Genomic DNA, 21491 nt, shown 5'->3' with positions numbered 1-21491 from the left:
CCCACAGTATTCATGTTACAATTTAAACTGCGTAGCCAAGAGAGGAAAAGCACTTCAGGTTTATGCACATATGTATGTATACATACCAATACAGCTTCTTTACCCCAAAAGTCCTGAAATGACAGACTGCAACTCTGGGAAAGGAACCTGGAAGATCAGGACCCTTTGTGATGTATAACAGTATATTATGGAATGGGAATAAAAAAGCAAGGCTATAGCTGTAACTTCAGCATTGCCTTAAGCCACCCTGAACCTTCTGTCATCATCTATCCTGCTCAGTCTGCTCAACATGTTGGTCTGAAGCAGCTAAGGAATGACTTAGCAAAAACTGCTATGAAGAAAGATCTGCTTTGCTAGGAAGGAAGGAAGGAAGGAAGGAAGCAAGGAAGGAAGGAAGGAAGGAAGGAAGGAAGGAGGAACTAGAATAGAAGCTCAGTGCTGACACTGGTACCTGACATTTAACTTTTCAGAAAGAAACTTAAAAAAATAGAGCTTAGGGATAACACTGACAGGAGAGGATGCTGCAGACTGGAGGAAAAGTAAATGTCCACTAAAAAGGGTAGGGAGAAGGATCCAGGGAACTACAGGCCACTCAGCTGTTTTTCAGGCCCTAGAGAGGTGATGGAGCAAATAATCCTGGGACCAGTTTCCAAACACATGAAGGACATGAAGGTATTGGCAAGTAGTTGGCATGAATTTATAAACAGAAAGTCATCTCTGACCTGGCAAACTCCTACAATGACTTGCCTGATGGAGGAGGAAAGAGGACTGGGTGGTGTTTGTCTCAAATTTAGCAAAATTTTATACAATGTCTTGGGACATCCTCATGTGTTGAAGTACAGTGACATGTATTGAATACAGCATATTCAAAACTGGCTGAACTGCCAGGCTCAGATGGTTGTGATCTGCAGTACAATGTCTGGTTGGAGACTGGTATATTTTTTTTATTTGCCTGGGATAGAGTGTTGATACTAGGGCCAATATTACATAACATCTACATTTATCACCTGAATGGGACTGTGTGTCTTAAAGTAAGCACTTCAGAGCAAGGATATTACACATGCTGGGCTTGAATTTGCCATTTTAGCACAAACAAACAAGCTTCAGTCCTCTGGGACATGCAGAGGTCAGGAAGGCAGGTGTCTGTACCATTCTTTAGACCCATCCCAGGGAGATGTATGGCTCCTAAGGAACTCCAGATATAGGTATTGTGACTGATACATGACTTTTCAGCGATCTCCTGCCTTTGTAATTCAAAAGCAATTCAGGGTACACAGGTTTTAATGAGACAGCATGCCAGTGGTTAGAGAGAGACCTATAACTAGAGAAAGGGAGGGATATAAAACTAACATACTGTTTGTGGTTTGCAAAACCACAAAGGCAGCTGCTGTTGAAGCAGTAGAAACAATGACATCAAAACCAGCACGTAAGTTATAGTTTCATTTGTTACCCAGCCTTTTCTTGTGCTTTTATAGGTCATAATCACATGGGCTATGTTTTAAAAATAAATGCTTTTCATTTTCAAGCAGTAACATAACATTAAATAAATACTGGCAAGACATGGTACAGCTATTCCCCAGCATGATTTTGTGCAGCTCAGCAAGTAATTTCACCTGCTGAGGGAACTCAGGCAAGCAACCAGGCAATCTCATCAGGCCACTAAATCAGTGTAAACAAAATCTATTTTGACTGGACCAGAGCACGATCTCAAGTTCATAAGCAGAGGAATGTGCAGCTTATACTTCTTAATAGAAAGTTTAATACTAGCTGAGTTTGGCAGAAATCACAGAAGTCCTGTCAAGCCATTCTGGCTTTTTGTTTGTTTGTTTGGTTTAGATGAGATATTAAGAGCTTGCAGGAATATTCATTTCCTGAGAAATGCTGAAAAGAGAATGTAAGGCACATTTAATAGGAGTAATTTATGATTGGTCATTCTTTCTCAGTGGTGTTATCTTGCTTTTCAAACATGTAGCTTGAAAATGGATAAGAGCCCTTTCCTTTTCAAATAGTAAATAATAAAAAATAGAAAAAAATAAACCAAAATAAAATAAAATCAACAATCAAAAAATCCACCAGGCTCCCAAACACTTTAGATTTCAGCAGTGTGTTCCTGGTGAGACTGAGCTGCCCATTTCAATCCCTCTCACAGCAGGTCCAGGTACCTACCCAGGTGCTCCAGGGCTGGCACATGCCACTGTGGAGCTGGGCCAGGAGACAAGCAAAGCAGTCATCACAAAGCTGCCCTCTGACCACTGTTAAAAAAGTTGGTGGCTCACAATTTTATTTCATTGTTGTGCATTGAAATAGGTATTTCTTGGAACAAGGTTAAGCACTGATAAGACTGTTTAAAAAAGAAAAAAAAGGGGATTTTATTGAGTGCGTGTGATTTTTCTGTATAGGTATGATTTCAACTTTGCAGTACTTGCAATATAAACAGTGAGCTCTGAAGGACCAATCCACGTCCTGCAATAAAATCCCAACAGGCTCCAGCAGCCATGTTTTGTAAAAATTAAAAAAGAGTTCCAGCTAAAAGCTTTTGTTGAACATGCATTTCAAATATTCTCCTAGCTGCACAAAGACAAAGAGTTTAGTACATTTCAAGAACACAGTAAATACTTCAACAACAACCAGGTGCATTTTTTCTAATAGTGACTTTCTGAAATGTGTTTATTTCAGGTGGATCAGGAATTTGGAAAACTAGGTCCAGAGTGAGTAAAAAGGAGAATGATAACAGCCAAAGATAGAGTAAAGTAAATGATTAATGAAAATGGCTTAGTAGCTTCCCACATAAAAATGTTTGTCCTGTTTATATGTTGGGTGCATATTTGTCATTTTCATTTATTCTTTTCCTTTGTAAATGTGGAATGATATCTGTGTTTATCATAATATGGTCTTGCCTTGACTTTCCACTGGGTCTCTACTTTACTTTGTTTTTTGTGATAAAGAGAGGTGGCAAAGAGCCATTTGCAATTCCCTGCTCCATGACCCATGACTGATCAGTCTCAGTACATGTTCAAGCAGAGTTGGTTCATATCTAATGTATACCACTGGGCTAAGGCCTCTATCACACTCCTGTCACTTTTACACAGCCACTCTGACCCATCACATATTCTTTCTCTTTCTTTGTCCTGGGGGTAAAATGATGAGATTAAACAAATTACAGTTTTGGCACATATTTACAATTACAAATCACAATTTACTCCAAAGCTTCTACGCAATGAAATACCCTTCAACAAGGATTGTCAGATGATGTAATGCCACTTTACACAGTGTTAAGTGGGATTACCAGAGCAGAAAATGTGTATGTGCTTACTTTTTGAATAGTTATGTATTTACAGATGCCCACATAGACAGAAATTATCTTTCAGCATTAGGGTCTACAGGGCCCACATGGAGCCTAAAACTTTTGATGTTCAGCACAAATAAAATGACATAAAACAGAAAAAAATACACTCCTTGCTGTTGTCCTTTGGCTGGTGCTATATTTTTATGCGTTAGATCATCAGGGCAGCAAAACATAAACTTGATGATATAGTGCTGAAAAAAAACCAACTGTGTCAACATGAATCTGCCCCAGCAAAGCAATATTTCTCAAACCTCTTAATATAGGACTGTGAGTCAAAGTGACAATTGACAAGCGTTCAATAAGAGGTCAAAAACAACCATGCAGACAGATTTGTCGAGGGCTTATGGTACCTATTTTTGATAAGTGAAACAACTGGCCTAAGTCACGTCACCTGAGGCTCTTCATATCTAAAGGAAGAGAAGTCACAGAGTTGAAAAAGATTATGATTTTTTTTTCCCTTATGCCCTTCCAGGGGAACTTGCTGCATAGTTTCAAAGGCAAATACAGTATCAAAAAACAGTTGGCTTGAAAGAAAGGCTCCTGTTTGGTTTACTTAGTTTTAAATACAGTAATCCAAGAACTAATATGATTGTGTAACAAATGCAGTTAGGTCACCCAATTAATTAGTGTCTCTTATCGAGGGGAGGAGGAGACAGATTCTTAAACAAAGCTTAAAGTGATGGTGTAAAACAAAGTGAAGCACAAAGTTGTCAATTACTTATGCTAAGCGAGTGGCAGGGGAAATAGGCAAAATGCTTTTAAAACCTCTTCTCTCTTAATATTCAAGACATGGATGCTTGTGAAGAATTCCTTAATTTTCAGCCCATTCACGTATGAGAGATGTAAAGAAGACATGCTTTTCTTTTATCCTAGGAAAGAGTTTTCCTTACTGCAGTTGAATGCAGCCAAAGTCCTCAGGGGATTTCTGATTTCTGATCTGATTTTTGTGGGAGTTAGGTAGTTGAGTATTCCTCTAGTCTTGAACTGAGGTTCAAAGGGAAGAGGAATTTTGGGCATGATAACTATGTGGGTCAGTAACGCTGAATTGTGAGAAATTGCCCTAGAAGGTCTGACTGCTGCATTGGGAAGGATGGAGACATGGGAAAAAGAGAGGGAGAGAGGCAAAGAGAAAGGGAAGGAGGGAGGGAGGGAGGGAGGAAGTGAGAGAAACACCATCTGAACCTCCTGGAAATCTGTCCTCATGCATCCCTAGAGGCCAGATAATGAGGGAAATATAAATCCCACCTTCCTACACGTTGTGGTTTAACCCCAGCCAGCAGCCAAGCCCCATGCAGCCATTTGCTTACTCCCTCACCAACAGGATCAGGGACATAACTGTAAAGGTAAAAGCCAGAAACTTGTGGATTGAGATAAAGACAGTTTAATAGGAAAGGCAAAAGCTGAGCACACACAAGCAAAGCAGAACCAGGGGTTAATTCACTGCTTTGCAATGGCAGGCAGGTGTTCAGCCATCCTGATGAGAGCAGGGCCCCATCACATGTAATGGTTACTGGGGAAGACAAACTCCATGACCGCAAATGTCCCCCTTCTTTCTCCTCCTTCCCCCACCGTATATACTGAGCATGATGTCACATGGTCTGGAATCTCCCTTTGGTCAGTTTGGGTCACCTGTCCAGGCTGTGGCTCCTCCCAACCTCCCAGGCACCCCCAGTCTCCTCCCCAGTGTGTCAGTAAGAAAGCAGGACGGCCATGGCTCTGTGTAAGCCCTGCTCAGCAAGAACAGAAACATCTCTGTATTATCAACCCTGTGTTCAGCACAAATCCAAAACACAGCCCCACACCAGCCCCAGCCAAACCCAGCACACTACAACAAGCACAGAACAGACAATGTTAACTGTCAGTATTGCCTAAACATCCTAAATTCACAGTGAGAGTTTACACCTGCTTTGTCCCTCTGGGCTGAATGAACACATCAGCCAAGGTAGGGGCAGGGAGAACCTCCTCCTCTTTCACTGGCATCAAATGACAAGGAGCAAGAAGTTTGTGAACTAGATATTCTTCACCTTATCATTCCTTTTTAACTAAGGATCTTTCTCTCCGTTACCCTAGAAATAAAGGCAAAATAATGGATTTTTCTTTGTCTCACAAAACCAGCATGAATTATTCTCATTAAAATATAGAAGAGTATATACCCTGTGTATTCATCATATACGTGGGCCAAGTCACTCTCTGTCTTTAACTTCCTAGTTTTATATCCTTACTCTGAGAATAATTAAGTGTTCTTAGTGTATGGTTAAATCTTCATCTCAAAGTTCTCAACAATTTTTTTTCTATAATAATTTTTTCCAAAAACCAATTCAGGCATTGTTGTTTTGTTTAGGTTTGTTTTTTCCCCAACTTAATTAATGCAGTATTTACTATGTTAAAAAGATGCTGTAAATGCAATGGTAAGAATACAGACATGATGGATTTAAGGGAGAAAAATGCTTTTAAATCACTTTCCCATCTTTACCTCAGAGGGTAATAACATAGCTTAACTCTGGGGACTTCAGACTTGGTAGGGAATGCAAAGCAGACTAATGAAAGGGCTGCAGCTATGCAAACTGAGCAGGATCTAATTGAATTACTAACAGATGGGAAATAATTAAATCATTTATTATCCCTTCACAATTAGTTAACTCACAAGTATATCTCAGACAATAAAAAGGTTTTATCCAACCTTCTGCTAGGGATTTAAACTTTTTATCATCTCATCTTCTCTGGATCTGTTACTTCATGGCTCAGCTTAATCAACAACTATCTTGTCAACATGAAATGATCTCTCTGGTTACATAAAAAAAAATTACAAGTACAAACAAACTGCTTGAGTGTCATACACGGGCTTCTACTTTCATCTGACATTTAAAAATGTCTAAGTGATATGACTTAAATGATTTGGGATCTTATGCAAACTATTATAACACAATTTTCAGATGAGGAAATGGTTTGCCTTTGGGAGATCATTTCAGCCAACTGCATCTGCTGTTACTTTTTGCTCTCCTTTCTATGTTGCCCGAAGGCTCAATTCACAGAAGAATTTGGTCACTGGACTGCTAAGGCAGCAATTTGTCACCATTAGGCTACTAACTGTCTGGTGGACATGACTCTAGGTCAGGCATTCAGGCTCTGGACAACAGTGAGGAACAGCTTGTCATGTCATAGTGGGATGCAAAAGCCAGCACAATAATTCTTCAGAGTTCTGGCAATGCCAAGGAAAGACATGTAGTTGAAGTGAGGTGTGTTTCAGTGACTCAAGCCTGGCTCCCTGATTTCCTGATTCATCCCACTTACATGGCACCCAGATTGCTCTCTTTCCTGTACTGGAAAGCATATATACCTTGAGTGTGAATACTGAAAATGTGAAATTGGAGTTTCTTAGATGGGGGAACTCTCAGAGTCATCTTTTGATAACATATGCTCTAACATATATAGTGTGTTGCTATGAAAAGTGGACTATAGTAAGCCTGAGAGGTCAGAGATGTAAGTACAAAACCCCTTAGGCCAAGTGTAGAATTAAAACTAACTTCGTAATTCTGGGTGTATATCTTCTACCTCCGAGACAAAGGGGAGCTGGTCAGCTCTCTGCTCAGAACAAGCAGTTGTGGTTAAACTCGGATGGAGTCACTTAGGCATTTGAAAGATTAACTGGTGGTTGCAGAATCACAAAATTGCTGAAGCTGCAAGATACTTTAGAGGCTGTCTAGTTCAAACCCCTGCTCAAGCAGGTTCAGCTAGAGTGAGTTTCCCAGGATCATGCCCAGTTGAGTTTTGAATACCTTCAAGGATGGAGATGCCCAATCTCTCAGAGCAACCTGTACCAGTGCTCAGCCTCCCTCATGATGACAAAGTGTTTTCTTATGTTTAGATATAATGTCTTGTGTTTCAGCTTGTGTGTGTTACCTCTTGTCCTGCACTGTTATCTATTGAATTCAAGCTATTCTAGGGGCAGCTTGTAGCTAGTGGAGGTTGAATGGACCTGCAGTCTCAGAATCTTCCTGCAATTTCTTCTTAAAAAAATAGGATTTCTTTTACCTCTTCACAGTAAAAGAAAAGTGGCTTGCAAAACAGTTGCAGATCAGAACTGTCTCTGAGTTTTTTCCTATTCTATATTGGTGAAATTCCCCAGAACTTTTCATAGGCTCCAGTCTCTTCAAATTATAATTATCTCTGAGTTGAAATTTTGTCTGTCATTTATATGTGCCAGAATTTCAACCTCCTCTCTTTATGGATAGGCTATAAATGGTAATATAAACAGTTTCTTTAGAAGTAACTTAATTCAATTTAATCATAGCAACTATATTAAATGTGATCCCAAGGTCTAGGAGAAACCTTTAGTCCTTTCAGGCTATTTATTAATCTCAGTTTTGTTCAGACATTACTGGTATTGCTTAAACCATGTTGGTTTGAGATTATTATTATGAATATAATTTCCAACTAGGATTATTGTGTTGGGGTTTTATTCTGTTAAGCAAGTACAGAACAGAAACAATTAAGAACCAAGCATTGTGGCCTGGAAGAAGGGAGAGCTGAAGCTGTTTTTCTTGATAGCTTTCCTTAAGTCTTGTAGCTGTGAAAGAGACAGAAGTTCAGGAAGTGAGGAAAAAAGGATACTGGGATAGTAGTCTGAGATAGTCTGAGAAAGCAGTGTGATGCAACCTTACACATAAATAATGCAAAAACTTTTGCTTTAAGTAACAACTGAAAAGATTTTGGAGCTCTAGGAAAAGGTACTCTTTTCTTGCCGCTTTTCTAATCCATATCAGGAGAATATAATATAGGGATGTAGCACATCAAAACAGCCTTCAACTGCCAATCTATCATGATAGTGATGAAATAGAGTAAGCAAAACTTTAAGTTATTATGACCAAGAGTAGCAGTAGGCTGTACTGTGAGAAAGGAGTTTGTGGATTGTCCAGCAAAAATTCATGAAGCTGAGCAACTTTTAGGTTGGTCTATATGTTAGCTTGGGGTGGGCTTTTTTGGTCGTTTATTTCCCAGCAACTGATTTCTTGCATAAGTGGGATTTACACCAACACAGTTGTTTCAGACCCTTGACATCTATTGCAAAAGTTTCAAAGCAATCACTTGAAAATACAACTGTAAATGAACTTCAGCTACAATTCGGAATTCACTGACCTCATGGGAGTTTGAAAAAGGTGAATAATACAGGAATACAAGCAGGTCATCCTGAAAACAGCTTTCTAATTCAGTTTGCAAAGGTGCCATTCTAGCTGTTTGCATCTCTCTGACCCCCTGCACTAGAGAACAGGTGTAGAACATTAAAGTGCCCAGAAACACACAGAAGATCGTCAGTCTCAGTATCTTGCCCAATTGGCCTGTACCATGTACTGACCAAGACCTTAAAGGTGAATCTGGATCAGTACATTTTTCACTGATGACAGCCAGAGGCAGCCTTACTTAGTAGGACTGACAATCTGTTATGCTCCTGATGTTAAAAATTCCAAGTCCAAAATACAGAGAAGAGAATGGTTCCAGTTTTAAAAATAACTGAAGTGTATCAAGAAATAAGAAGAGAATGAAAGATATGAGAAAATATCTTGTTGACCCCAAAAGGCTTACCTGTCTGAATAGACACTGTAAAATATGAAAACATGGAACTTGTCATGTCAAATTACTGTTTTCTTATTAGAGCTTCACGAGAAACATCAAGCCAACAAGTTTGGTTTCTATCACCTCCTTGTGCAAAAAAATATCATCTCAGAGGCAATATTTTCACAAATAAGCAGATTCCTACTAAATGCCCACCCAGAGGCTTCATGGTAATCATGGATTTGTATCTTTTCAAAATGTAAGGGAGAGACTCTCTGGGAACAGTGTAATGTTTTTCCTTTTCCATTTGCAAAGACTTTGCAAAATTGAAGACAATTAGCACCTTTGGGGAAAAGCAGCCCAGGAAAAAATTTGAAAGCAGTTTCCTTGATGAGGATCAATATTAATGTATGTGTTGGTGAATTAATTTTTTTGCAGTTTTAAATGACACTACAAGTACTTCATTCATCTAAGCACAAAAAATAAATTAATTCATACATTTTTAATATGATTTTAATTATTTTTTCAACTCTCTAAACAACAAAGCCCCTTTCATAAATTAATGAAAGGTAAATATTCATAAAAAGTTATCACTTTTATTTTAAGAAGAGTTTTAACACTTTTTTTTTAATTGTAGGAGCTACAAAGCTGAAGATCTTTTTAGAGTTCTTTAACAGTAATGCTCAAAACAATTTTTTTTAGACTGGATCTCAGATCTGAAGCTGTTATAGAATTAGGTTCTATATCTATATCTCTATCTGAATCTGAGCTATCAAGAACCTTCTCTAACTGATAAAAATTCAAATTTTAAAGGGAATCACTGGGAAATGGGAGTGCTAATAAAATTTCTTTGCATTATAAACCATGTTCCTACACCATCAAGCCCCCCAATATCCTAGATTTCATAATTTCTCAGCCTGATCAGTATTCAGATGATCAAACTCCAACTAAGACTCAGAATCTCAAACAAGGAAAACAAAGCAAAACACACACCCTTCTACCCTCCACAAGAATAAGCTCAAGGAAAAAAAGCTATTATTTCCATGGAGGCTTTCAATGTTCTTTCATGTTTTCAAATGGATCAGATCCCAGAAACCCTGGTTTTTTTCTTGTAAGTGATCTGTTTCAGATCCTAGACAAAGTCACCCCACTAAACAATGAAACTCATTGATAAATCATAGAATCATAAAATGTTTTGGGTTAGTGTCATGGTTTAGCATAGTTTGGGTTTTTAGTTAAAGAGGTCTCCATCAGCCATGGAAGTGATACTTTGCAAAGAGGTGCTTACAGCTTCCTCTAGACGTGACAGAACCAATCAACTGGCTAGTTTGAATATTGGCAAGTTTTTAAAGCCACTTAAGAAGCCTGACACGCCTCTGTGATCCACATTTAAGAATGAGCAAACCCCAGGAAAGCTCTCTTGCTTCTGGCTTTTGGACAGGTAACTTGGGGGCCCACGGCGTGGCCCAGCAGGGCCGGGCCCGTGGCGCGGCTTGGCTGAGATCTCAGCCACTTCTGCTCGCTGGACACGAGGTGCAGCCCCCTCAGTGCGGGCTGGGCCGGCCGGGAGACAGCCACCCTGGAGCCGTGCAGCCCTGTTCCACCCGCGGCCCTGTTCCACCCGCGGCCCTGCTCCGTGCAGGTGGCCTGGCGGCGTGGCCAGGCCAGGCCGGCCCTCGCCTAATGTGGCTGAAGTTCATCTGAGGCTGCTGCCTGGCAAAGATCATGTGATCAACAGTGATAAGGGAATTCCAGCTGCAAGGCCTGGGTGAGATTAACCCTTCTAGTGTTGTAAGTTTCCTCCAGAAAAAAATCAATCCTCTCCCAAGTCAAAAGGAAGGGTGAGGGCACGTGAAGAAAACACCATAAAGACACCAAAGTCAGTGAAGAAGGAAGAGCCGAAACCATGAGAGAGGAGAAAGAGGAGATGCTTCAAGCCTAGAAGCTGAAATTCTGTTGTAAAGCTATGGTGATGGACTATGATATATCAGAGTACGCGTTGTAATTTCATGAAAGCACGGGGGGAGGAGTGTTCGAACTGCAATTGTGAGCAAAAGTACCTGTGCTGAAATAAGCAAATGTTGAAGTAGCTGTGATTTGATGAGAAGCTTGAACAGAGAGAGATGAAAGTGATGAAGACCCTTGCTCCCAGGGAAGGAGAAGACCTCTGATCCTAGGGATGAAGATGCTCCCAGAGATAGGTGAAGAGAACCTTTGCTTCTGAACAGCTCAACCTTAAAATGGTACCCCATTAGCAAAGATTGAACCCTCAAAAGCAGTTGTGGGTAAAGCTGTAAGAAGAGGGAAGGGACTTTCACATGTAAGCAGAGAACCATCCTGGGTGGCTGTCTCACAGTGACATTGAAGCCATGAGAGCTTCATGCTTCTTGTGGAGATGTCTCCATAGCATGAGCAAGAGACACTCCTCTCCCTAAGTGTACTGAAAAAAATAGATTATTATAGAGGTGGTAAACTGACTGAAAAAATCTCAAGGGCTTTTATGTTGTCAGTGGAAGAAGGGAGAAAGGTGGGGGGAAGAGAAGAGTTCTGAAGGTTTAGTCTGACTTTTTTCTTTCTTTTAGGTCTGTTAATAAACTTCTTTATATTCTTTTAAGTTTTGTGCCTACTTTGCTTTCTCCTAATTCTTATCTCACAGAAGGAAAATAAGTAAGTAATGGTATTTTGAACCAAACCACTGCACTTGGAAAGGACCTTAAAGATCATTTCATTCCAACCCTTTGACATGGGCTGGGACACCTTCCAGTAGACCAGGTTGCTCAAGACTCCATCCAGCCTGGCCTTGAATACTTGCAGGAATGGGGCTTCTCTGGGCAACCTGTTCCTGTGCCTCACCACCCTCACAGTAAAAAATTTCTTCCTAACATCTAATCTAAACCTACTCTCTGTTTGAAGCCATTCCCCTTTGTCCTGTCACTGCGTGCTGTTGTAAAAATCCCTGTCCAACTCTCTTGTAGGCTCCCTTCAGGTACTGGAAAGATGGAATGAGATCACCTTGGAGCCTTCTCTTCTCCAGACTCAACAATCCCATCTCTCTCAGCCTTTCCTCATAGGAGAGGAGTTCCATCCCTCTAATTGTCTATGTGGCCTTGCTCTGGACTTGCTCCAACAGGTCCATATCCTTCCGGTGCTGCAGACCCCAGAGCAGGATGCAGAACTCCAGGTAAATCACCTGATGCTTTTACAAATATTTTGGTAAACTCCCAATTCCAGTCACATTCTTTATCAGAGGGTAAATATCTAATAGGAAATGTGATTTTTTTTACCCCACAATCATCTAGTAGAGCATGCATGTGATTTCATTTTTATTCCATTAATAAATTGGCTTTTCTTTGAATGATTTAAACTTGTTAACCTTAACTTTTCTCAAATATTAGCATAAAAATGTATTTTTTAGTTTACTTGTACAGATCACAAACCACTGAGCAATTTTTAAGCTTTAATTTTGATTTTCATTTGGTTTCTAATCTTGCAATTTTGTGTGATCACAGTGTTGGCCATATCAAGGATCAAATCAGTACACTGATGAGTAGTTTTTGTTCTCTCTTTCCCCAACATGTTCTTTCTAGATGACCACAGTCTGTCGTGCTGCCAGTCCCACAGAGAGTTTGAAGTACCTCATCAACACATTATCCTCTTCCATGAAGAGGATAGGAAACCAAAATTTCATAATTATATTCATGTTAGAAGGCTTTTCTCAGGGATGAAATACAGATTCTGCACACAGAAAATGTTCCGATCTTGGAAAAGAGCTCTTTGCTAAGAGAAAGTGACAATTCACACAGCTTGCCTATCCTTGGAGGACAGCTCTTTGTTTATTCAAGGTAGCCGAAAAAAATTGCCTGTGAACAGATGAAGAACTTTAAGATACATATACACACATGATGAAAGGCTGAGCAGCAGATGTTAGGGAAGAATAACATCAGACTCACCACACTGAAAGGCTGGCATGGCTGCTAATTGCACAGAGGTAATGTGAGTTTCTAAGGGACTCAGAAAAGATTTCATAAGGTTAGGGGGAAAAGAGGAAGAGTGAAAGTCAGATAGATGCCCTAGCAACCCAGTGGAATGAAATGTTGAATATAGGGAGAATAACAATTCTGTTGGTAAAAATTTATTTTTTATTCTACTTGACACAGCTGGAAAAGATAGCCATACTTACTCTTCTTTGGAATCCCCGTATGAGGTCTGTCATTGGAAGTTTTTTCTCTCTTATTCAGATACAGCAGTTTATTTAATGGCATTTAACCTCTGCCTTCAAAATTTACTTCTATATGTGAGGCCACCATGCATACAAAAGCTATGAATGATTAAGACTAATTACAATGTAACAAAGTGACAAGTTAAGTATAGGGTTTAGGTGTCTGGAAAAGGGCTTGAACGGCTCAGATTAAGATCACTCTTAGTAGGCATGTCTTTGGATACAGGTATATGTGGCTTTAGATCTCCTTCTTGCTTCCCAAAATAACAGCAAATCCAGGAAAGGTGAAAAGGGAGACCAATTTGTTGCCAAGCTTTTAATTCAGCCTGTCAGATATTTCAGCTATTAATACAGTGTTCAAAAGTGAACCTGCAGCCCCGTGTGATGTGATCCATTGGTTAAACAGGAGCCATGACATTTTGCAAAAGCCAGAAGAGGTAATTATGATGCTAAGAGCTTTTAGATTGGAAGCTGGAAGGCAATAATGAAACTGAAGAAAGGATGAATCATTACAGCCTCTATTGTTTACCATTTAAGGTAGGACGACAGATTTTGCTTTTATAGGAAAAACTCTAGTTTTAGGACTTTCTTAAAAGCAAGATCAATTCTTCATTAAATATGATCCATAGCACTATAGACATATTTCTTAGATTTCTTATAATTATACATTTATAAACATAAAAATTCTGTGGGGGAAAATGCTGTTTTATTCATCTTCTGTGTCAGAACAACCAGGATATAAAATTATCTGTAGAGACACACACCAGTGCTATTTCTCAGATGTTTTCCTTCAGCTTAGCAAAAGAAAAGAAGGAGGAGGATGCTTTATTAATGCATTTAGGAGTATTCTTGGATAGTACCATATTGTGAAATTAATGCCTATGTCATCATTTGATTATTCATCTTGCTAGGAGGCTACAATCATTATCTTGGCAAAGGAAAAAGGAAAATATAATCTTTGGTTAATAAATAGCTGTATTACTCCAGCTGGAAGGCAGAACTTTCGTTCTTCCATTCAATACATCATGGTACCCCTGGGGTTTTACTTTAATCAGAGAATTGTGTTTATGCAAGCAAGATTAACACATCAGCCCTCTGCAGGAATGAGAAGAATCCTTGATTCATCCATGTCCCTCTTACAGGTATTCAGTTCCATACTGTAGAGTCCAGTACATCAAAATTATCGTGTTGTTGTTTTTCTCACAAAGTGAAGAACCATGTCTAGAAATGGCTGGACCTCATTTTTATTTTCCCAGACAGAAGGCAGTTTTAATTTCTGTGTGTATGTGATGCAAATTTATTGAACTCCTCCAGTAGATAAATTTAAAGAAGTATTTAAAATTCTTTTTGCAAACATCTTATTCATTATTTCCCAGCCAATTCTACAATAACACTTGGTTACAGTAAAAAATAAAAAATAAACCTTTGTAATTTTTCCTAAACTTGCTGAAAGCCCAAACTTTTCCTGCTGTGAGTTATAACTAGATAATCTTATGTTCACTAAAGCAGGGGTAGACTAAAATGTTCTATTCACATCCCTATTTTGTCTTCTCTGAGGCTAAAAAAGAAGACAACTGAGAAGTATGAGGTAAGGAGAAATCAGATTTTAAACACAGTAGAGGAAATGTTCCCATGCTCAGCTTGGGTTAATTTTTTTCTGAATCTCTCTTCTGTCTAAAACTGTCTAAGCAAAGCACAAGAGGCTTCCTTGAATTACAACAGTGTGAAACCAGGTTCAGTGGTGGGGAAGAGAACAGCCCAAAATAATCTGAAACCATTACTAGGACTTCTTAAATAGAGAGCTGCACTCTCAGCAGCAAAGAATGCACTTCAGAGAGGAGTCAGCCACTTGTTAGCTAGCAGTACTCTGAAAGTTACTCAGAAATTATTATTTTTATCTTTATCTCAAATTTCCCATGTAGCATTCTGTATCACCCGTGCTTTCCAGTTCTTGTGACATAGGTGGATGCTGGCATTCCTTGGTACCAATACATTACCAAAACAGACAAACATGTCCACTCCATTTACAGGTCACAAACTGTACAAATTTGAATTGTGTTTCATTGAGGGAGATAAAATACATGAGGTTCCCTTCCTCTTCCTAGTTAATTTAATAAGAATCAAAATTATTTTTTATAACTTGATTTTAAAAATAAATTTGTTGGATAGCACCAACAAATGGTATTATCTCTGCTTTCTTGTACCTTGTGTTGGCTGGAGGCAGGAAATAAAAGGAACCTGTGTTGTACAGAAAACCAAAGTCCTTAATCAATAGGACAGTAAAATTCCATGGCCTCTTGGTATGACAAAAATCAGGTAATCAATTACTTTTTCATAAGGTTGGCCTGTTGTAAGGATAATTAAAATATTTGTGAAAAATTGCTGTGTACTGATCAAAAATTAAATAAGGTTTTTTCAAACTGAATAACAGAAATCATTGTTAAAATAATTAAAGCCTGTCACACAGATTCACAAAAACCCACATTAGAGCTACAGGGAATATGTTAAGCAAAGAATAACAAAATGAAAGGTGATCTTACTCTGCCTTTAACACATCCTTCTGTATGTGTACTGAATCATTGTAAGTTACAATCTTTCAGCTGGAAGGGGGATTGTCCTTTCAAGTATGTTTCTAATCTAGAATAAACATGTGATTAAAAGTATGCTCTTGGAAATGACAATGTTGTAAAATGTGATGTTTGTGAAAATTGCTCCAGTAACTCCTTTGTTTACAGGCTGTTTCTGATACTTCATTCAAAATCAACAAAACTTATGGATGTGGCTAAAACTGCAGACAGAAAACTAGAGTTTCCATGCCATAGAATAAAAGCCAGATTGCCTAAGAGATTCCTTAGAAAAAGTATTTTAAAAAGGATAAGATAAGAAAAGAAAGAGTTAATTGATTTGAAGAGCTAGATTTGCTTCACAGGAAGTCTGAATTCAGATCCATTTAACTGTATTATGTTGGTTTTCAGAACTGTAATAACTTTTAAAGAACAGGGCTTAAGGAAATAGCATGAAGAACAGGAAAGATGAGTTGACGAAGGACTTTTTATCATGGAAGAGAAAGTTGGGGTGGCAGAAAAGATCAAAAAAATGCCAAGAGTGTTTGCAATAAAATTCTACCTACAAGCCAGATAAAGGGCAGGTAAAACTCTCCAAAGAAGGTATTAACTCACTCCACAAATACAAAACACACTTTTAAGAGTGTTCTGTCACCAAGTCTTGCAGGCTAAAGACTGCAGTTCAGCTCCTGATATATGAAGTCCTTGTGCTGATATAGAAATAGGTATAAAAAAAGGACTTGGAGAACATTTTGAATGGATCAAGGTTTCTTTCTTTTGTATAGGTCTGGTCTCACTCATCAATGCTCAGAACCTTTCACATCCGGAGGAAACATCATCTATGTTCTTCCTCAGGCAAAATGCTCGTTGATGCTGGCATTTGTGGCTTTCTTCCTTCCCCAATGAGGGCTTGACTGAACAACTGTTTGCCCCAGATAGATCACAATCCCCACAGATGTTAATGGAGATTTAAAATATTAAAATTAATATTTCTTTCCTGATCCTACATAAAGATGATTACATTAGAGAACCATTTAGTTTTCACCATCCTTGCTCCACTAGCAAAGAAGAGGCCTCATAAAGATATTTGTTGGGCTCATCCACTCTTTTCCTAGCCTGTTTTTTGCCCTAGAAATCTAATGAACTATTCTCTTTCACCTCGTGACACTGAGGTGTGGTAACAGTGGTCCTGACAGCAGAGAAGGGATGAAAAGATCACAATCCAGATATGTTCTTTTTCATATTCACATATATTATCATACTTTTGCAGAGTCTGAGAGCTGCAGAGCACTGACTGCAGATTGTCCTCTTGGAAATCCTAAGGGATGCTTCTCTTCACTTAACAGCTAATGTATGGCTATCTGCTAATTTTAGTTTGCTCCATTTGTGTATAATCTCAGCATCACAGGGGACAGGTGAGCTGCATTCTTGATGAAAATTTCAATTTCCATGTAACCAATTGGAAGAAAACACTCCATCACATATGCTCTGACTAAAATTAAATTTAGTACCTACAAACTGCACTTAAAATATTTGCCAGACATTAATAATCCATGAGAATATATTCAAATCTATGTCAAATAATATTACCTGGTCTCAGAAACTATGCCTGGATACAGATAGTACAAAGTGATGAAATTTCAGAACCAGCAGAAATACGCTGCTCTCATCTGAGGCATTGTAGTCTGCACCCAAACTCCCAAGCACAACTCCCAAGCACAGCTCCCAAGTAAAGCTGAGGTATCTCTATTCTGGGTTATGCTTGCACAGAGCTGGAGATGAAACTGCTGTATGTGTTCTTCATTTAAACTCTAAATCTCGCCAAATAGAATGGAGTTGCACAAATCCAATGTGGACAAACAGTCTCTGAACATATGTCTATTTATGAATAAATTGCTCACACTAAAGGACCCCGTATATTTTACTTTGATTTTCTTTTTGTTTGTCTAAATAATTAATTTTGCTTCTCTTCATTAAGATTTCCTCACATGAACCATTTTATTTCTTCTCAAAATGTTTTTGTATGGAAAATATATTTCAGTGCCTTTCTAATTTAATTCTCCAGGCACTGCATTCTTTCTAAGTCATTTCTTATGTTCATTCTTTCACAGTCTGAAAGACTTTGCCTGAGCATGTTTTTCATCATTGTTGTTTCTTTTTTTCTTGGCTCAAAGTATTAGATTCTAGGCAGAGCCAACTAGAAATGGTTTGGACAAAAGTTTGAGAGAGAGTGGTGGGTCACAGCAAAGAAAGAGCAGACAAATTGTAAGGAAAATATTTTTTTATATATGTCTATGCAGTATTAAAGGCATAAACTTGTTACTAGCTAAAAATCATGCCCCCAGGAATAAATTAATATTCTAAATATATCATAAATTAAATAGGTTTAAAGTTTGTTGTAACAACTAACTGCCAAAATTAAGACCTGTGGGAAGTTGCTTTACCTGAAATTTTGAAGTGGTGAATGGAAATCTGTGAAAATAGCAACTGCCCCTCTAATAGAGCTGCCTCTCTAAGGATTGTTGTCAGTTTTTGACTTAGGAGAGTTAAAAGCACCATCTGTAGCAGAAAATTGTTTGTCTATGAGAAAAATGCCCTTCAAAGCTCTGGAGGCCACCCAGAAAAATAACATCTGGAAAACAAAAGTAGTTCTCCCATTTAATTCTAAGCTCATCAGTTTCATCTCATCATGACGTGAATGGGTCACGTTGGGTGAAATACCTGAAGTGTGTTGCTTGCCTCCTAGTTTCCTTAATCACAAGCTTCCTCATTAGACTCCAATGATAAGGACAAAAGGAAAAGCAACTTCTGTAACTTAACACCACGTTCTATCCATTTTTACCAAATGGGAGAGATCTATGATAAGATCAAATGATGTAGCTACATGGGACTATACAACTACATAGCCACATAAACACCTGAGAACAAAGATACTTGGAAGCAAAAGCAAGGCTATTCTTTCATTGTTATCTAGTACTTGAGGACGTTAAAGTTAGTGATTCTTTGAAGACCATGAGAAGAGTTAGCAAGCACCTCAGATACCTCCTGGGGGATGCACAGTCCTCCTTCTTTGCTTGCCCTAAGTTTCTCAAACCATTCCGGTGCTGCCTAATATCCTTGGCTTCTGCACTTGGTTTCCAATGCTGCTGCTGACAAATCTTGGCAATATTGCCAAGCAGAAGAAAGACAAGGGTGGATATCTAATCTGAGATATACTAGTGCAATGCTTCAACAGAGACTGAATTTAGGTTGAAGTTCTGATGTGGAGGATGAACTCAGTTTTTGCTTCTGTCTCCTCACTGAGAGCTCTGAGTTTCTGTTCAATTGCTGTTATCACTGATGCTATCATGACTTTCAGGGGAAAAGGAAATAGAAAACTGCTAGATATTATGAGAATGAGGGGTAGAGACTGACCTGAAAAGCTGTTACAGTTTTCATGAAAATCAGCAAGATTTAGACTCTCATAAAAAGCTTGTCTCAGACAAGCCAGCCCACCCCGGGCAAGAGTCTGGGACTCTCCTCTTTATCCATGAAGAATGTCATGTATCAGAGAGAGCTGGCAGCTGTTCAGCACTGGCAGAAGTACAGAATCAAGCTGGGCATAGTACCTACCCATGTATTATTTTGTCTAAGGAGCCTGCTAGTGCCTTTGGTCCCGAAATCCTTGTAGGGAGTACAGATTGTTAACACACAAATCTGGCCTTCCTCGTGGCCAGATAAACTCATGGCTTTCCTCATTTTTGGCCATGCAAAATTAAACTTTGCATATGTTGTTCAGAAGCCTTGAGCAGGCCCTTCTCCTAAGTATTCCCTTTTCCAGGTACTATTTGTTGTGATGAAACATTTTCTCTTTATTCCACTGAAAAATATTACATTTCTTGTGCCTAATTAAATTTCTCTTCACCAAGAGAAATAAGCATCTGATCACGGATTTAACTTTTGTTCTCTGGAAGGATGAGCAGGGAATCCTGTGATGAAGTCATTGGTCCTCTGATTAGTTTTCTCCCATGCCCTGCAGAGCAGTCATGCTTTGGTAGATGTTGCACTGCTATTCATGCTTCACTGGCACTCCACTCACCTTATGATTGAAAAGGATGATCTTAGTGTGAGATTGGATTTTTGTCCTATGTGTGTGTAAATAAATGTCCTGTGTGTGTAGCTGGCAGACCTCTCTTGAACTGAGGATATTTACAAACATCCAGCTTCCAAAAATACAGTCTGAAATATTTATCCAAGTAACTCACTCTGTGGCTGCTTTCCTTGCCTTCACTGTGAGCAGATATCTTGTCCTTCTCTGAGTCGAAGGGAGATTTTTGCAGCAGCAAGATTAAGATGTAAGCCAGAATTACCTAATTGCAGTAAATGGTGATCCGGAAGGTCTTTTTGTGCTTTATTTTTGTCTACTTTTGGATGACTGTGTGGTGATATTGTTTTGAGACTGTGGCGGTGTGACCCTAGCTAGAGGCCAGATACCTACAAAAGCCACCCTATCCCTCCCCCTCCGTAACTGAACAGGGGAGAAAAAATACAATGAAAGGCTCATAAGAGCAGGGAGAGATCACTCACCAATTACTATCATGGGCAAAACAGTCTGAACTTAGGGAACTTATTACCAATCAAAAGCAGAAGTAAAATGAGAAGTAAAACAAATTTTAAAACCATTTTTCCCCACCCCTCCCTCCTTCCCAGCTCTACCTCCTCCCTGGCATGCGAAGATGGAATGGGGATTATGGTCAGTATCACACGTTGTTTTTGCCACTGCTTCTTCCTCAGGGAGAGGAGTCCCTCCCCTTCTCCTGCATGGTGTTCCTCCCACAGGAAACAGTCCTCCATGAACTTCTCCAATGTGGGTCCTTCCCATGGGCTGCAGCTTTTCAAGAGCTCCTCCAGCACCGCTCCCCTTCCATGGGGTACAGTCCTTCAGGAACAGGCTGCTCCAGTGTGGGTCCTCCACAGGGTCACAAGTCCTGTCAAAAAACCTGCTCCAGCATGGCCTCCTCTCTCCAAGGATCCACATGTCCCTTCCAGGAGCCTGATCCAGTGCATGCTTCCCATAGGGTCACAGATTTCTTTTGTTCATCCACCTGCTCCAGCATGGGTCTTCTCTACGGTCTGCAGGTGGAACTCTGCACCCTCATGGACCTCCAAGGCTGCAGGCCACAGCTGCCTCACCATGGTCTACACCACAGGTTGCAGGGAAATCTCAGTTCCAGCACCTGGAGCACCTCCTGCCCCTCCACTGGCTTTGGTGTCTGCAGAGTTGTTCCTCTCACATATTCTCACTCCTCTCTTTTCTGGCCACAATTACATCTGCACAATAATTTGGGATTGGGTTTTTTTTCCCTTTTAAAACACGTTATCCAAAAGATGTTACCAACTGTCACTGACTGGCTTGGACTTGGCCAGTGGTGGGTCATTCTTTGAATCTCCTGGCAGTGGCTGTCAGACATGGGGGAAGGTTCTGGCAGCTTCTCACAGAAGCCACTTCTGTAGCCCCTCCTCATCCCCCTCTTCCCCCCCCCCCCCCCCACCCCCCCAAAACCTTGCCACGCAAACTCAATACATTGACAGATACTAAATAACTAAATCTTACATGTCTGCATTTCACTCAAGGTGGAGACAGGTATTAGGAAACTGTGGACTACATTTGTTGTATTTCTTACAGTAAACTAATCTTTCGATATGTCTTCCTTTTTTTTCCTCTTTTCTTTCCCTTCTTCTTTTATTTTGTTAAGTGACAGCCAGTGCTTAGGTGGGAATGTTTTTGAAAAGAGTGTCCCATAAAATGCCAGAGCAAAAATAATGAGAAAAA

General features: G+C 39.5%; 1 protein-coding gene across 2 annotated transcripts; it reads left to right on the top strand.

Moving 5' to 3' along the window:
• The first annotated feature begins 13533 nt into the window (after positions 1-13533).
• Positions 13534-21149, top strand: LOC125325369. 2 transcript variants are annotated; one of them, XM_048302330.1, is made up of 2 exons: positions 13534-13652; positions 20453-21149. In XM_048302330.1, the coding sequence occupies exons 1-2, from the start codon at positions 13617-13619 to the stop codon at positions 21101-21103; spliced, it is 687 nt and encodes a 228-aa protein (XP_048158287.1). In that variant the 5' UTR covers positions 13534-13616; the 3' UTR covers positions 21104-21149. The 2 variants fall into 2 exon arrangements, with proteins under 2 accessions (XP_048158287.1, XP_048158286.1); XM_048302329.1 differs by having other exon boundaries at positions 20369-21149.
• The last annotated feature ends 342 nt before the right edge of the window (positions 21150-21491 follow it).

The sequence above is a fragment of the Corvus hawaiiensis genome, chromosome 4 (genome assembly GCF_020740725.1).
Source record: "Corvus hawaiiensis isolate bCorHaw1 chromosome 4, bCorHaw1.pri.cur, whole genome shotgun sequence".
Taxonomy (NCBI): domain Eukaryota; kingdom Metazoa; phylum Chordata; class Aves; order Passeriformes; family Corvidae; genus Corvus; species Corvus hawaiiensis.
This window is presented reverse-complemented; position numbering and strand designations above follow the sequence as displayed.

Excerpts from the sequence above, each read along its gene's own strand:
- LOC125325369 (XM_048302329.1), top strand. The coding sequence starts at position 13,617 with ATGAATCATTACAGCCTCTATTGTTTACCATTTAAG. Across the intron at positions 13,653-20,368 it reads TCTATTGTTTACCATTTAAG|CTCTACCTCCTCCCTGGCAT; the intron begins GTAGGACGACAG and ends CCTCCTTCCCAG.